This window comes from Homarus americanus, unplaced genomic scaffold (genome assembly GCF_018991925.1).
Source record: "Homarus americanus isolate GMGI-L3 unplaced genomic scaffold, GMGI_Hamer_2.0 scaffold18703, whole genome shotgun sequence".
In the NCBI taxonomy this organism is placed as follows: domain Eukaryota; kingdom Metazoa; phylum Arthropoda; class Malacostraca; order Decapoda; family Nephropidae; genus Homarus; species Homarus americanus.
Genome location: NW_024749779.1, coordinates 2,606,602 through 2,623,100, shown reverse-complemented (window position 1 = coordinate 2,623,100; position 16,499 = coordinate 2,606,602). Strand labels below are relative to the sequence as shown.

Genomic DNA, 16,499 nt, shown 5'->3' with positions numbered 1-16,499 from the left:
TTTAATCTGCATTTGTATTATTATTATTATTAGTAGTAGTAGTAGTAGTAGTAGTAGCCCCAACTCCGACAACTGCTGCAGATATTGACTATGAGGCTACAGTCACTGAATGCCGCATAGATCTGCGGCTCAACTAATTTAACACAGATAGGATAGCTTCTTATGTATTAGGATATTTAATATTAAGGTAATTAAATGGTGGCGAAGGTGTGGCTATTGGGGGAGGCTGGAGGCCACGTTAAAAAAAAGTAATAGTAGTAGTAGTAGTAGTAGTAGTAGTATTTGTTGTAGTAGTAGCATTATTAGTGAGTAGAATAAGTGTGATAGACTAGGATTTTCTTGTATTATATTGTAAGAACCAGAAGAATATAATTATAAACACAGCACTCCTGACATTAATTCTCCACCTTACTACTTATTGATCGTGAGAGAGAGAGAGAGAGAGAGAGAGAGAGAGAGAGAGAGAGAGAGAGAGCTAAACTGCTGGCTAGAATTTTAGATAAATAAACAGAAAAATAGATAAAAATTATAATAGATTGAAAGAATAACAGATAATATATAAAAATATTAGCCAATAGTTAAGAAGGAAAAAAGGTTAACAACTATAAAATGTTAGACAGAGAAACTGATATTTGAATAGACGAATAAAATATGATCTTTAATAAATACTTACTCGTACGTAAAATATGCATACATAGTTATTTACATACATGCATACTGTTGAAGGCCAGGTGGATGGACATATAAAGTAGATGGAAAGATGATGTGTATATAGATTCATATTTACGAATACATAGACAAAACTAAAAGGGTGTGTGGAGACGGAATTATCCACAGCCGTGTTTCGAGGCACTGTGAGCATCACCAACTCCTCCTCCGACACCCAGTGAGTCATGTAATAATCGTCCTTGATGCCACTGGCGGGGCGAGGGTGTCCGAGAAGGCCTTATCATCTGGGCTGCCATGGTGTAATATTCTCATATTTTTCTCCCCTTTTCCACTCGGCTTTTTCTCGAATTTTGAGGCAAGGATGACTGAACCGCAGGTTTCCTAATCTAGTGTGCTATTGTCTTGATATAAAACAAGGTCTGTTTTTGCTTAAGTCGTATATTGTGTTGGTGTAGTAGTGGTAGCAACAAGAAGCTTACAAGAAATTTAGTCTGGGTGTTCTCAGTGTTGGCGAGCGGTCATGACGAACACACGCCACCCTCGCCACCGGTCGCTGCACCACTTCCTACCCCTGATGCTGTTGTCCAGTCTGCTGCCCTACCCTGTCACTTACCTGCCTGCTGACGCAGCTGATATTCCGCCTTGGTCTGACCTTCGCGGTCCATCACCTAGTCTGCCTGATTCGGTGGTTGATCATCGTGATCCGCCACCTGACCTGGTCGACCCACTACCTAATCAAATCGCCCCACCACTTGATTTAAGCGATCCATTATCCACTCAGGACTCTCTGTTCCCTGGCACAAGCGAATCTCCCGTAGCGTGGGAGCGTCTGGACTCGTGTAGAAGTCCGTCACAGGTAGTGGAGCGACAGGTGGCCTGGGCGACGAGGGTCATCGACAAACAGAAGGAAGTGATCAGGAACCTTCAGATGAGATTCGTAGCACTGGAGACCAAAATTGATAGAATGTTCGGATGCTGTACCAAGGTAGGTGGAAGAGCCAGAGTTGAATTTAAAGACTAACGGGAAATTCCTGGTTTACCCAAATAAGTTTGCGTAACTTACGCTGAAGAGGAAAACTTGTCCTTTCCAAGTGAAGGCTATAATCTGCAAATTCTAATTTCTTTAAATGTAAACTGAAAGCGAATGTTGGCTTGAGTGATAGATTTCAAAATTTACTCTACAAAGACATAGGAATATATCCATTCGATAATATTTCCCGTAACTATAATTGTTGATGATTAGTGTAATTAATAACTTACTGTAGAATAAGCAGTGAAATACGTTAGGCGTTGAAACGGAGTAATACATTCAGAAAATTCAGTAAAACCTTAATTCTTACTTTTGGCGTTGCCTACTGCATTTCCAATAGATATATTATTATGAATGTTAATGCTAATTGTCTTGACAATACTCATGAGAGTCCGCACTTGGCTGTGACTTAATACAGAACACAAAAACCACTTCATAGAACCGTGAATTAATGTAGTTATGTTTTATGATCTTATTTTTTTGGTTAAATTTTAGTATTTTATGATCTTTCATCTTCCTTTCTATACCACTGCAATGCACTACAGTGTTACAATAAGATATACAGTACATCTACGATTTTACGAATAAAACAGTCCTTGGAATGTGCAGACAGAAAAAAAGAAAAACACAAAGAAATATGCAATTTTTTATGAATTAACTAGCAGTGTCTTAGTCTAAGTAACACAAACTAAGAGTCGTTGTGCCTTCTCCAGGACTGATTCTTCTGTCTTCTACTATCCTAAACATGTTTCTTGAACCACGGCCTGGCAACAGCTAGCGGAGGCCAGGCGCTGTGAGAGTTAACTGTGGTGTGCTATGTGTTGACTAATTTAAAGTGATGTGTGTGGCTTATTAAGTCACACACACACACACACACACACACACACACATATAAATATATATATATATATATATATATATATATATATATATATATATATATATATATATATATATATATATATATATATATATATATACATATATATTATATATATATATATATATATATATATATATATATATATATATATATATATATATATATATATATTCATCTTTTGGTGTTATTTTTATGGTAAGAATCAATTCCATACAATATAATACACGAAAGAAATTAAACAAAAAGTTCACTGGCTTTCTGGAAATTTAACTTGTCTGTCTCCTGCAGCAGCCACCTACACCCTGACCACCGCTGAGGCTTGGACGTGGTTGTGGAGCTGGTGAGGGATGGAAGGTAGCTGACGTACCCTGGTGGTGAGTGGACTGAACTACTGCTACTGTCCCAGGCAAGAAGAAAAGCTCTACCTTTTAGCTCGTTCAGCTTCTTAGAGTCTGTCATAAAGTGCACTGCACTGCGTGTGTCTATATATATATATATATATATATATATATATATATATATATATATATATATATATATATATATATATATATAATCATGTAGATCCACAATGAAAACGTGGATAAGATAAATCTTGATAAAATCACACGGGAAAAGCGAAACAACGGAGCACCTTAGATTTCGTCTTTATCAAGATATATATATATATATATATATATATATATATATATATATATATATATATATATATATATATATATATATATATATATATATATGTGTGTGTGTGTGTGTGTAAGCCATTGAGATTTGGCAGGAAGGTTGAGTCCTTGCAAGGAAAGAAGTGCACATAACGAGCCCTGGACAAAGTTTGTGTTGTGGGTACTGCAGCATCTTCCTTATCTACATCACTCTCGATTTAGGTCACGGAAATATTCATAAGTTTTGATGACTAACACGAACTTTTATATCCCGACATAGTCGCCGGCTGCTCACACGGGAGGCCACTGTCCACGACTCGGAGATGGCTGGTGCAGTTACTGTGGCAGTAGTGACCGTAGCAGCGGTGAATGTGGCAGCAGTGGCTGTGGCAGCAGCGACTCTAGCAGAGATTACCGTGACCGTGGCACCAGTAGCCGTGGTAGCATATAAGTCGTTAATTACAAATTTCAGCACCACTACAGTGAAGTAAATGTGACTGCAGATGACGTGGGAAGAACGGTGGAGAGAGGGGTGGGGGCGTGACAAAACAGATGACAGGACGTGACACATCATGTGTCAAGGGGCTTTATCCTCTACTCGTGCGTGTGAGAGGACGACCAACATCTGTCAGTATAAATGAGTTTAACTTTTCCCGGCACATAGTTGAGTTTTGTAATGACAGTATTTGATTCATGACCATGTTGACATTTCTCTTCTTTATACACAACTAGTGAGAAGAGTTTATGTTTAACAAACTGATGTACTGTAAACTACAACCGCCAATGAATCTTACTTCTTACATCAGCCAGCAGTAGTCTTACCAAATCTGTAGTTTGTTAATATTTTTTCTTATCTCCCTACCTTTTCCTGGGTCTTCCTGGCAGTCTTCTCCCTCTGATCTCCAGTCAAAATTCATTTGGGGGATTATTTATTCCTCCATCCTCTTCACGTGACTTATCCATGTTAGATTAGACGACATTTCTGCTCTAATAGGTACAGTGATGGTGTTAGTCGAAGCACATCTCTTATAGAACCAGTTCTTATTCCGTTCTCTCTTACTTTTATTGTACAGTAAGTCAGACAGCTTTCATTTCTGCTGCTACTAGTGAACTTTCATCCCATGATGTATATATATTCAGAACTTATATAATTTATGATATTTTTTAGAATGATATTGACTAGGGTTAATAAAAGTTAATCTAGTTATATAACTGTTTTAGTATCCTCTTTCTCAACCAGCAATTTGAATATGATAAACCCCTCTACATGGACGCCTCTTCTAGTACTCTATTTGGCTAACACGAGACGATTTTATTCAGTAGAGAGAGGACGCTGTACACAAGGGGTTTAAAGATCATTCGATGAATCATGTACATAGTATGCATGATGATATAGAGGACTGGGTCACTAGACAGCAGCAGCCAAGGTAGAGACGCGTCGTCCTTACCCACCTATCTGAAAAAAACAGTTTTATTGTTAACCTAGTAATTATATAGTATAGTACTGCGACACTGTTGTTCTTTGTATTAATCTTTGGCTACACCACACTACACTACAGTACAGTAAACTGGTTGAATGATAATGCTTCGTTTTTTTGACTGGCTCAAGACTGTACTTATACTAAATGGCAGACAAAAGAACTTACAGACAATACTGCCATTCGCCCAATGAGAATGATTTGCATTTTTGTTTATCTTGCTATACTTACCAGGAATCGAACAGTGCGTGATGCTTTAGCTTGTCAATGCATGAGTCTTACTAGCAGTCATTAGAATGAGGAACGAACAGGAACTGAAAAGTAGCGCTGCGTTCAACGTACACCTCCCCCTGGCATGTCTTGCACAGAATATGGGTAATATAGGGGAGGAGAGCGGCGTATAATAAGCCAAAAACTAAAAAATAACGTTCTTGTCAAAGTACTAGGTCAATATTGTCTCCAAATTTTACTAGCTAAATAAGTGTTAGAGATACAGCCCTGACAAACAAGCAAGAAAACCAACTAAGGAACAACTACCCCCTTTCATAACTTTTACCCCCGGGCACGTGTTTGGCGTGGCACAAGAAAAAGTCGTCAGTCCGACCTAGTATGTGGCTAAAGCCGCTAAACGACTTCATCACATCTGTACCAAACAGTACAACACACCAATAGATACCCGTAATAAAACCTAAGCGTCTATGATAAGTTTCATTTAGAACACGTCTACAGTATTTACACTTACACAAGAACATAAAAATATAAGAAATTTAGAAGCAAACAATTTATCTCAACCTTGTCTATGTTGATCAAATTAGTGTGTACGGTAGTTGGTCCATCACTAACTCTGCTTCTTTGTTTTGTAATACATTTTGAGAAGGTCAACCAGATGTAATGTTGAATCACACAGTACGTCAGCCAAGTTACTTAACACTAGAAAATACACATTGACAATATACTAAATTGACTGCCAGCAACTGAACTTCGTGATATGCATTTATCCGAACCACATCAAATACTGTAAAATACAAACAACAGCTCTAGCACGAGCAATCCCAGTACCTGTTGCGCCCTGTATACCCAGCAATGACACCAAAGTAAGCCACTTCAAGACGTACGTTTCTAGTATTTTGCTTTGAGTAGGATTTGCCTAAAACTTACCGCATCAGGTAGATAATAGGAGTGACTAGGCATTCGTAACAGGGGATGTATGGGCCCTCAGGGACTCCGGCAGGTATCCGTTGATGTTATCACTGAGTTTATTAGCCATGTAGCGAAGGTCACTCATCATCCCCTCCTGGAAGATGAGGATATCTGTCAAGGACTTGATCTGCGTCGTAAAGTAAGCGTCCTTCATCGTACGGTCCTCACAGTGCGGCGCCTTGTACTTTATGAGTTCCGTGATCCGGGTCATTACTTCGGAAATTGTAGGTTGTGTCTTCTGGTTATCATCCGCCATGGTAGCGCTCACAACCAGGAGCGACACCAACAGAGGCAGTGTGAGTGACCATGCACGCTTAGATGTCTCTCCCATCACGTCTATTTGAGGACTGGTGGTCCAACAATATGGGAGGCGAGAGAAATATTTCAAAGGTGCCAGGTAGCATTTTTTACTAATTTCAATCTAAATCACGCATTCTGTATGATAAGAAAGATAAATATTTTTATGTCAACACAACCATATGAAAACAACAAGGATAAAATGCAAGCTAATCCAAACTGAAGACTAATGTGCTTGAGTATAGACTGTCAGCAGGTTGTGGCATCGAAGATCGAAATGGCGCTCTGCTGTCCCTCCCTGCCGTGCCCCTCAGTATCACCAGAAGCCATGAGGAAGCAACGTGCCCATCTGCTTGAGCTCATGTTGATGATGGCGGCATTGCTGCTGCCAAAAGCAGCTCCTCAGGCGGTCGAAGAAGAGGAAGTCTCCGTGGACAATGAAGTTAATCTAGTTATGACAACCATCACCTCCGGAGTCAATCATATTTCCACCATTCTTGAGGAACGCGAGGAGTCCTGTGCAAAGAAACTGTCAGAACCCGTGGAGGAAAGCCTCGCCGAAATAGAGCATATTGTAGAGGTGCAATGGGAGAGGTTGACGGAGGCTGAGGGACAGATGAAGGTCGTGGACGATAAGATGAGTGTATTGCTCCGACACCGCGGCACCCTGCAACCCACCTCCACCTCTGAAGGTAATCTGGAATGACTATGTCCATTGTTCTATCCAACTGTTTGTCGATCACCTTATCGCCATTCTGATAATCCTTTATGTTACCAGAAACCACAACAAATCCATATGATTGTTCTCACTATCTTGACAATTGATGGTTTATTCATAAAGTACCCGTCCAGGTGAAACAAATATAATTACAGATCCAACTTAAAATTGAAAACGAAAAATACATCTAACCAGGACAAATAAATCACTGTAGGTGCACGTGATCCAAGTGTTTGCTGATAACCACACACACACACACACACACACACATATATATATATATATATATATATATATATATATATATATATATATATATATATATATATATATATATATATATATATATATATTTTTTATATATATATATATATATATATATATATATATATATATATATATATATATATATATATATATATATACACATGGAAGTTCCCAAAGCGCTTTCGTGTAATTCACATCTTCATGGGTAGTACAGACTGCTCACCCATGGATCACTACAGTGATTTATTTATATATATATATATATATATATATATATATATATATATATATATATATATATATATATATATATATATATATATATATATATATATATATATATATATATATATATATATGTAAGGTCACGTCATTTTGAAATATTATTTGGTCACCCATGATTCATGATTCAAGTGAAAATAACATCATTATGTGACATTGTCTTAATCAACTTTACTTTATACGTTCTTCATTAAGTCTCTAGCTGAGTAAAGCATCAGTTCAGAGACATTTGTACTGTCAGGTCACGTCATCATGATCACTATATAAAGCGGCGCCACCTTACAAGAGTTCAAATATTAATTGTTTCTTCTTGATTGTTTCAGAAGCGATAAACAGTAAGAGGCAACACGAGCTTGATCAACCTCAACGATTCTTTGTCCTCTCCTCATTTGTTTAAGAGCAAATTACATAGTTAGGTAACACCATCTGACACAGCCTCCATAAAATTGTCACTTCTCCACCTGGCTCGGAGTAAACAACATTATTAGGTCGCTTCATCTAAAGTAATGTCTTCGAAAGTGTCTTTTGCCATAAATTCAAGAACAAACGTGTATGATCAGGTTACATCATCTCAACATGACCTTCTTCATTAGTGTTCGTCTGTCCCAGGTTGTGCAGAACCATTCGAGGAGGCAGGTGGTGGGTGTTTTTGGCCTCACAAGAACCCTGGACTCAGCTGGGAGAGAGCAAGGAAGCGGTGCCAGCAGGCTGGGGGCGACCTGGCCACACCTGAAGACCTAACAGCCGTCAGGAACTACCTCAGACACAAGCTTGGCTCAGGTCGGTGACAGACACTCTCTCTCTCCTCTTTTCACTATCTCTCGCGTCACTTTTTTTTCTGTTTTGTCTATTTTCGTTCTTAATGTATGTCTCTCTTCCTCTCCATCCCTTTCTCCCGTCCCTTAAAGTTATTTGTGCAGTGATATATTAGCAGTTCTCGGTAAACTCAACCATTTAACTTCTTATTCTATACCGCAGTTCTATTGTTGTGTTTGTAGATTAAGCGGAATTACACCATGTTTTCAACTCTGAAGGACGTACTGGGGAGATTACGTTACGACTGTCGCTGGTCGACAAGACAGCAGAGCTATGACGCAAGAAAAAAACAGACATACTAACGGACAGAAAGATGGTCAAATATACAAACATACACAGATAAAAATAGAAAGAGTGGACACAGCCAGAGAAGATTGTCGCAGAGAAACAGGCAGACATACAGAAACACTAAACCCACAGAAACCAGTAGCTCAAAGACAGGCAGCGACACAGAATAATCTTCCACAATCAGAACACAGCCAAGGCAAATATAACCAAACAAACCTTTTCTCTCTCCCACAGACTGGTGGTACCTCTGGTTGGGTGGACGTATCACCGGGCCCAGGAGGTGGGCGTGGCTTGACAGCCCGGAAGGGGAGGAGCGAGAGGCCAGCGAGGATGACTGGGCCAACACTGACCAATCCGGTGACTGTGTGGCGTTGAACGGAGGCCGGGGCTACCGGGTCATGAAGTGGGACTGTCAAGATAAAAATTGGTACCTCTGCGAGAAAAAGATTTAGTGGATGGTGATAAACCCAAAAGAAAAAGAAAGAGAGAGAGAGATAAAGAAAAAAATAACGATATTCACTAGAAGATCAACATTATTGAATATCGAGTGAGAGAGATGAGAACATGACCTTGCACCATCTCTGCTAGATATTAGTTAATGTCAATTGTAAGGGAAGTCCCTCGTCCTATGAACCTGTGAGTGTTCTAGTAAGAGATGTAAGCTTATACCCTGAAATATTCTGACAAAACAAACAGCACCTTCTGGTGTTCGTTCCTTTCCATCAACACGCCGTTAAATCATTGTGTGCCAAACCTCTCTCTACCAGCTTCATCTCTGAGAACCCTCTCCATCCAGCCCTCTTCCTGCCAGCTCTCTCCTTTCTGTAACCTGGATGCTCTAGTGTAATGTTTTTTTGTATAACTCATGTATAATTCATTACTTTTGTAGTTTTCCCTTTGTTTGTACGTGTATAATTTACCTATTATATGTAAATAAAATATATTTCTGAGATGAATCTACCTTTGAGAAACCTTACCTGTCTATAGAATAGTTAACAGTATGACTGTAGCCAGCATGTTTAATTAAAAAGAACAAAACAAAGACAACACAGAAGGTATAAATTCGTTTACACACACACACACACACACACACACACACACATCCACACAGCATCCTAACAAGCCAAATGATGACTGATGACTTTGGCTGTAGCGGGAGGGACGGACAAGCGGGATATATGAGAGACACGATGATCAATTTCACTTCACCAGCTTTATGGGGGGTCGAGGCCACGGCCAACACTGTGTTAACTAGGGTGAGATCTGATGGTTTGGCCTCTGGGGTGTGGATGTGGTCCTGTAGACGAGAGTTGGGGAGAAATGGGGGAAGGAAGGAGAATAGGATAGGATGGGTGAAACCTAAGTGGTGAGGGAGAAGAGAAAGGGAAAAATGGTTTTATTCCCATTTGCCAAATTTATTCTCATCCATCTTATCTGTCAAATCTCCCACTCTCAGCTGCTGGTAAACATAATGTCATTCTATGTCTCCTTTCCTGATTACAAAAAGGATGGTCTATATATTCTATCTGTGACTTCATCCAAGTCCATCTAAGTCTGCCTAGTTTTTATTTACGTCACAATCGTGTCTCAAAGCTAAGTGAGATTTTATAATTCAATTCAATTCAATTTAAATTGTTTATTCCTTGATAGAGGAAGCGGGATCCTAGCGTTGTCACTAGGTACCCCTGTACAATAACACCAGAAGCATCTGGCAAGTGTGACAAGTATATACAGTATAAATATTATAAAGGGGCTTACTAAAGCCTAAGGAAGGAAGGATATTCCTTTTACACATAATCAATGTTATTTACAAAATATCTGGCCAGTATGGGGAGGATCATTGTGTCTCCGTCAGGGGGTCGTGGAGTGGTGGTCCAGCAGGCGTCACGGAAGCGTTGTGTGTGGGGACATCTTAGGAGGTAGTGGATAAGGGTGCGGCTGTCGGATCTTCTGCATAATGCACAAGAGCGTTGCTCAGGGGATGCGGGGATACCAATCTCCCAAGCAAAGTCATACCCAATGATGATACGGGCAGCAATCACGTTCCCTTTCCGCGACCCTTTCCCATAGACATACGAGAGGTCAGGAAGTTTACGGAGGACATCTTACTAAAAGAGTTTATATACTTAACTGTTTCCGTCTTAAAACCAATCGTGCCTGTCTTGACCACTTTTTCACTGCTGATGAAGTTTTTTCTACACTGAATCCTCTCACTCTCCCTCAATCGCTCATTCTCTTTCCTACCTGGCGTCAGAGACTCAAAGCTGTTCCAGACTCAGAGCTGAAGACATGGCTACACACACACACACACAGGTATCACTACCCTAACCGAGGAGCTAACTGGAGCACAACTTGCCTTGAGGTTTAAAGGTGTCCCAAAGAAACTACCATCTGTTGAGACGGCGAATAAAATTAATTATATAAAGTAGTAGTTATATAAATCAAAACCAAATAAGTCACCAGTCCTCAGTGAGATAATTGCTAATCTTAAAAGACTGTAAGGAAGAATTTAGTAGTTCATTAGCGAATTTGTATAAGAAGTCATTAAAACTACGAGGTATAATAATTAGGAGTGATATTAATAATTACTATAAAAAGGACAAGATGATAAATCACTGTCAACACGGCATTACTAAAAGGCGTTCTTATCTGACATCTTTATCATGATTTTTTTCACTTATTGTGGAGCAGTGGGCAATGATAATGATCTTGATGATATTAACTTCGATTTAACAAAACTTTTGATAAGGTCCAACACATGAGACTACTGAGGAATGTATAGATGTTCACAACATTGGAAGGAAAAGTTTAAATTGGATAAGAGCTTTCTTAACAGACAGGAAACAGAGGATCAGCATTAACGATACAAAATTAGGATGGGTTAACAAGCTGCAGACCACGGCTCCTTAGTGTTTATCATAGGTATAAATGACATCGATGTAAGCGTGGGCAACAACCTAAGTAAATTTAATGATGGTATAAACATTGGTTCGGAAACAAAGTCACAGATGTATGGAGCAAGTTACCAAATAGCCTCATTAATGCAGTTACGTAGGGAATATTTAAATATAGATTGAACAGATACTTGAATGTTTGGGAGTTAATGGGAGCTGGCTGGCAGGAACCATAGGGCCTACTAGTCAACTACAGTTTCTTTTTGTGTTATGTTCTATTGTTCTTAAGGGGGATGAAAACTGGCGAGCAGATTTATACTTAAGTAAAGTTAGCTGATAGGAAGTGAAGTCTATTTTAGCTTCCCAGGACGAGTAGTTAAGGATGTGTGGTGGAGGGGGTCACACTCAGCCATGTTGGGCCTCCCCGCATCCTGTCCTCACGGTGGTACTGTTTGCAGACCTTGACTGTCATGAATGAAAAATATATTGGATGTTACCCTATGACCCCCACACTGTGTCCAACTGTACCAAACTACTGTTTCTCAATTAACGACCATACTACTTTATTCAACAAGTAAGTGTGCTAATAAATATACAAACAGATAGAACAGTGACAAAAATAGTAATGAATATAAAAAAGGTGGATATGCGTAAGGAAATAGCAATTATTCCCACACAAGTACACACATACTCGGTCACCTCACCACCACCTAACATTCGTACATCCTGTAATTCTCAATCAAGGCCCACATACCCTCACATCCCTCTTAACTCATCTGCACCATTACTCTTTATTGCCGGCCACTGGGCTGGGCTAGCAGGCCACGTGAGGGAGGAAGAGGGAGGGGGGGAGTAAGTGACCTGATGGAAGGGAAATGGGTGACTTGGGTGAAGAGAAGTGAAGTTCATTCTCATGTGAGGAGGAATCTATGAGCACAGCCAGAGGGAAGGAAGGATGTATTAGAGAAGATAGGCTGGTTCACGTAGCAATGGCAATGTGAGTTTCATATACCCTTATTTGAATCCCATTATGGAAGGCTGTTGTACCATGACAAGTACCGAGTTTATATCGTAGATGATCCTGTTTTATTATGTGTTTAATTTACCGCCTGCCTTAAATCATATCCTTCTGTTATCTGCCTCTATCTCCCTTATCCTATCTGTTGTTTCTTTTCAATTCAATTTCAATTTTAATTGTTTATTCCTTGATAGAGGAAGCGGGATCCTAGTGCTGTCACTAGGTACCCCTGTACAATGACACCAGAAGCATCTGGCAAGTGTGACAAGTATATACAGTATAAATATTATAAAGGGGCTTACTAAAGCCTAAGGAAGGAAGGATATTCCTTTAACATATAATCAATATTATTTACAAAATATCTGGCCAGTATGGGAAGGATCATCGTGTCTCCGTCAGGGGGTCGTGGAGTGGTGGTCCAGCAGGCGTCACGGAAGCGTTGTGTGGGGGGACATCTTAGGAGGTAGTGGATAAGGGAGTTTCTTTTCGTTTTCTTATATATCTCGCTATTCCTAACCTGTCTACATTTCTATCATGTTGTGTTTTTGTATTCTTATCCTATCTTCTTCTATCTATCACTTTCTATTTGTATTCCATCTTATTATTCATTATTTTCTGTGTTGTTCCTACCTATCCAATTTATTTTTCATTCTCCTTATCTCTTCCTGTTGTTGATTGCTAATACGGCTGATCATTTGTTCCTGTTTTAATGTGGGACATTTGGCTTCACTCTACAAGGGGTAAACCAGGATCACGCAGACAGTAAGCTTAGAAAGAAAACACATCGCGTTCACCCGACTCTAAACATTCTTAATAATTACAAGGATTCTCTTACATTAATTTTGTTGGTATGTTTTTGTTTTGGCAAGTCTCTTCTTCCATAATAATTTAGTAAGCCTACAGCTTCAAGTATATTCTGTTTTATCATAGTTGTGTGAATTCTTTTATCCCAGGTTGATATTCCAAAAGCTTATAGACTGCGTTAGTAAACAGTGTAATATTCTAAAAGTTTCATCTTATGATACAGAAAGTCAGGCTGGTCAAGCGTATTTATTTGTTATAAAATTTTGCAATACATTACATATACATTACTCTTGCTTGTGGTACTTACTTAGTTGAACAATGGATGTGTCATCACTGCATGCTCTACAGTCTACACGGTAACACTAATGATCGAGGCGTCATAAGCCATCCACTTTCACACTTGTACAGCCGGGTCATCTCCTCCTGGTGTCAATGTCTTATTCTTCACCTTGATCTCACAGATGTACCATCTCTTGTGGTTGTCACAGTGTTTGGCTTTGATTTTAAACCGGTTGTGGGCCTCCATAGCCAAACAGAAGTCGGAGCTGAAAGAAAAAAGCTCAGAGTACATGTTTTCACCGGCGATGCTCCGCCCGTCCAGCCACCGGAACGCAGGAAACTCCAGCTTCGGGTCTGTTTTGCCGCCCAGGAAGAAGTATCCCCAGTCTGAGGAAGAGTAATGGGGGTTATACATGTATAATGTCATAAATATTAGTTGTGATAATAATGCATTGAATTTGTATTGCAGGGAGCAGAAAATTAACAGAAATATTATTATTTTACGCCAATTTAAGAAAGAAGAAAGAGGGAAGCTCATATAATTGTCTTCTGCAGGAGCCTTTCTTTGCAACAAGGTTAAGTGCACTTTATCTCACCTCCAGATGCAATTGTCTTTACGTATTTCTTGAAGCTAGGCAGGTCATCTGGGTGAGCCAGGTCCCCCCCGAGCCTCACGCAGGAGTACCTCGCTCCTGCCCACGTATTTTTTTCCCCATGGGGGTAGTAGAAGCACCCACCACCACGAGCTGCGAAGGGCTCCGGACACTCTGACGGGGTAGAAAGAAGATGAGGTTATTAAGTGACTGAGCAGGTGCCGGAGACAGTGATTGTTATCATCGAAACACTGTTCTTACTATGGCACCTGAATTGATACCTATTTTGCGAAATAAAAGCCATATCGTAACAAGGGGTATTTCCTTTATATTAAGTTAAAGAAAACTTTATATATATATATATATATATATATATATATATATATATATATATATATATATATATAACAAAGAAGTATGTCTGTTTGTTTGTGTGTGTATGTTTTTTGTTTGTGTGTCTGCACGAGAATCTCGGAAACTACTTTACCGATCTGTAGTGATGATGGATGGTGTTATATGTAGTGATAATGGATGGTGTTATATGTAGTGATGATGGATGATGTTATATGTAGTGATGATGGATGGTGTTATATGTAGTGATGTTGGATGATGTTATATGTAGTGATGATGGATGTTGTGATATGTAGTGATGATGGATGGTGTTATATGTAGTGATAATGGATGGTGTTATATGTAGTGATGTTGGATGATGTCATATGTAGTGATGATGGATGTTGTGATATGTAGTGATGATGGGTGGTGATATATGTAGTGATGATGGATGGTGTTATATGTAGTGATGATTAGACAATAAAATAATGACAATTTAATGCTAAAAAATATACTTTGCTGTACCGTTGTAGTTAAAAACATGGTGGAACTTACATACACCGTTAATGAACTATTGATGGAAGAAGAAGTTTTGGGGACTGAACAGTGAGACAATGTGGAGCCTCCCAGAGGGTGGCGTCCTACCGTGGCCTAGCGGAATATATATATATATATATATATATATATATATATATATATATATATATATATATATATATATATATATATATATATATATATATATATATATATATATATATATATATATATATATATATATATATAATAATAATAATAAAAATAATAATAATAATTAACGGTTTATTGAAAGAGCATGGCAGCCGGAAGGCTGAAAATATACAATTACATAATCAGGGAATGGGTCTCTTGGTTTACAAATGATACACAAGAAACATAAGTGATAATTTTTACAATGGTTGGGACTGGGCTGTTGTTATAACAATCAGTTCGTCCTCGTATGGGCTGGATGCGGTTGGTCAGGTGTGTGTGTGATGATATTAAATTTTTACGTTATATAAATTTCGTGTTACAAACTGCATTGAACCAAAACACAGATGGGTTATGAGTCTTACCGTCAGTGGTGGGGTCCTCGGCTTGCACTTTGGCGTACTTGTCCATAAGATGAAATATGTCCTCCTCCAGCCTCTCCAGCGTCAGCCTCCGGATGGTGACGTCTCTCCAGAGTTCTTGAAGCCTCTTGTCGCAGCCATGGGTGTGATTAAGAATCTTTTCCAACCTCAGTAGGGCAGCAAGAAAGGCCTCTGTGTCCTGATCTCCTGCCTCCTCTACCTGCCCCTCGCTAGCCAGGCTCTCGTGGTTCCCATTACCCTCCCTTATAACCCGCAGCTGTTCTTTGTCAACTATACCTGCCACGTCCACCACCAGCAGGCCACCCACCATCAGCAAAGCGAGGACTGGAGAGCGACGCCCGCACGCAACCATGGTGTACCCGGCACTGACCCATCACACCACGAACCACACACACACACACACACATACATACACACACATACATACATACACACTACACACACACATACATACACACACACCCACACACACACATACATACACACACACACCCACACACACACACACATACATACACACACACATACATACACACTAAACAAACACACACACAACACCACCCCACGCCACACGGTCTCCCCATGACTACGTGAGGTCCTTCATATCGTCACCCGAGGACGAGTCACTGTACCACGTGAACACCACACCACCCGGTGTCCCCATGACCACGTGAGGTCTTTCATATCAACACCCGAGGACGAGTTACCACGCCACGTGAACACCACACCACCCAATGTCCCTATGACCACGTGAGGTCCTTCATATCAACACCCAAGGATGAGTTACTACACCAGGTGAACACCACACCACCCGATGTCTCCATGGCCACGTGAGGTCCCTCATATCAACACCCGAGGACGAGTTACCTCACCACGTGA

The 16,499-nt window shown here is 39.7% G+C and overlaps 3 protein-coding genes and 1 long non-coding RNA gene across 4 annotated transcripts; 2 read left to right on the top strand and 2 right to left on the bottom strand.

Annotated features, from left to right (window-relative positions):
• The first annotated feature begins 1,159 nt into the window (after positions 1–1,159).
• LOC121853762 lies at positions 1,160–3,114 on the top strand. Its single transcript, XM_042348117.1, has 2 exons — positions 1,160–1,654; positions 2,871–3,114. Exons 1-2 carry the CDS (start codon positions 1,190–1,192, stop codon positions 2,886–2,888), a joined length of 483 nt encoding a protein of 160 aa, XP_042204051.1. The 5' UTR covers positions 1,160–1,189; the 3' UTR covers positions 2,889–3,114.
• Positions 3,115–4,445: 1,331 nt separating this feature from the next.
• Positions 4,446–6,280, bottom strand: LOC121853763. The gene is made up of 2 exons (XR_006086409.1): positions 5,881–6,280; positions 4,446–4,700 (listed from the first exon to the last, which is right to left on the bottom strand). It is a non-coding gene; the product is annotated as an uncharacterized LOC121853763 (long non-coding RNA).
• A 201-nt stretch (positions 6,281–6,481) lies between these two features.
• On the top strand, positions 6,482–9,546 carry LOC121853761. Its single transcript, XM_042348116.1, has 3 exons — positions 6,482–6,911; positions 8,096–8,266; positions 8,825–9,546. Exons 1-3 carry the CDS (start codon positions 6,497–6,499, stop codon positions 9,040–9,042), a joined length of 804 nt encoding a protein of 267 aa, XP_042204050.1. The 5' UTR covers positions 6,482–6,496; the 3' UTR covers positions 9,043–9,546.
• Positions 9,547–13,539: 3,993 nt separating this feature from the next.
• LOC121853880 lies at positions 13,540–16,006 on the bottom strand. The gene is made up of 3 exons (XM_042348259.1): positions 15,603–16,006; positions 14,182–14,352; positions 13,540–13,972 (listed from the first exon to the last, which is right to left on the bottom strand). The coding sequence occupies exons 1-3, from the start codon at positions 15,970–15,972 to the stop codon at positions 13,701–13,703; spliced, it is 813 nt and encodes a 270-aa protein (XP_042204193.1). The 5' UTR covers positions 15,973–16,006; the 3' UTR covers positions 13,540–13,700.
• Positions 16,007–16,499: the final 493 nt, after the last annotated feature.

Excerpts from the sequence above, each read along its gene's own strand:
- LOC121853762 (XM_042348117.1), top strand. The coding sequence starts at position 1,190 with ATGACGAACACACGCCACCCTCGCCACCGGTCGCTGCACCACTTCCTA.
- LOC121853880 (XM_042348259.1), bottom strand. The coding sequence starts at position 15,972 with ATGGTTGCGTGCGGGCGTCGCTCTCCAGTCCTCGCTTTGCTGATGGTG. Across the intron at positions 14,353-15,602 it reads CGAGGACCCCACCACTGACG|AGTGTCCGGAGCCCTTCGCA; the intron begins GTAAGACTCATA and ends CTACCCCGTCAG. Across the intron at positions 13,973-14,181 it reads AAAGACAATTGCATCTGGAG|ACTGGGGATACTTCTTCCTG; the intron begins GTGAGATAAAGT and ends ACTCTTCCTCAG.
- LOC121853761 (XM_042348116.1), top strand. The coding sequence starts at position 6,497 with ATGGCGCTCTGCTGTCCCTCCCTGCCGTGCCCCTCAGTATCACCAGAA. Across the intron at positions 6,912-8,095 it reads ACCCACCTCCACCTCTGAAG|GTTGTGCAGAACCATTCGAG; the intron begins GTAATCTGGAAT and ends CGTCTGTCCCAG. Across the intron at positions 8,267-8,824 it reads CAGACACAAGCTTGGCTCAG|ACTGGTGGTACCTCTGGTTG; the intron begins GTCGGTGACAGA and ends TCTCTCCCACAG.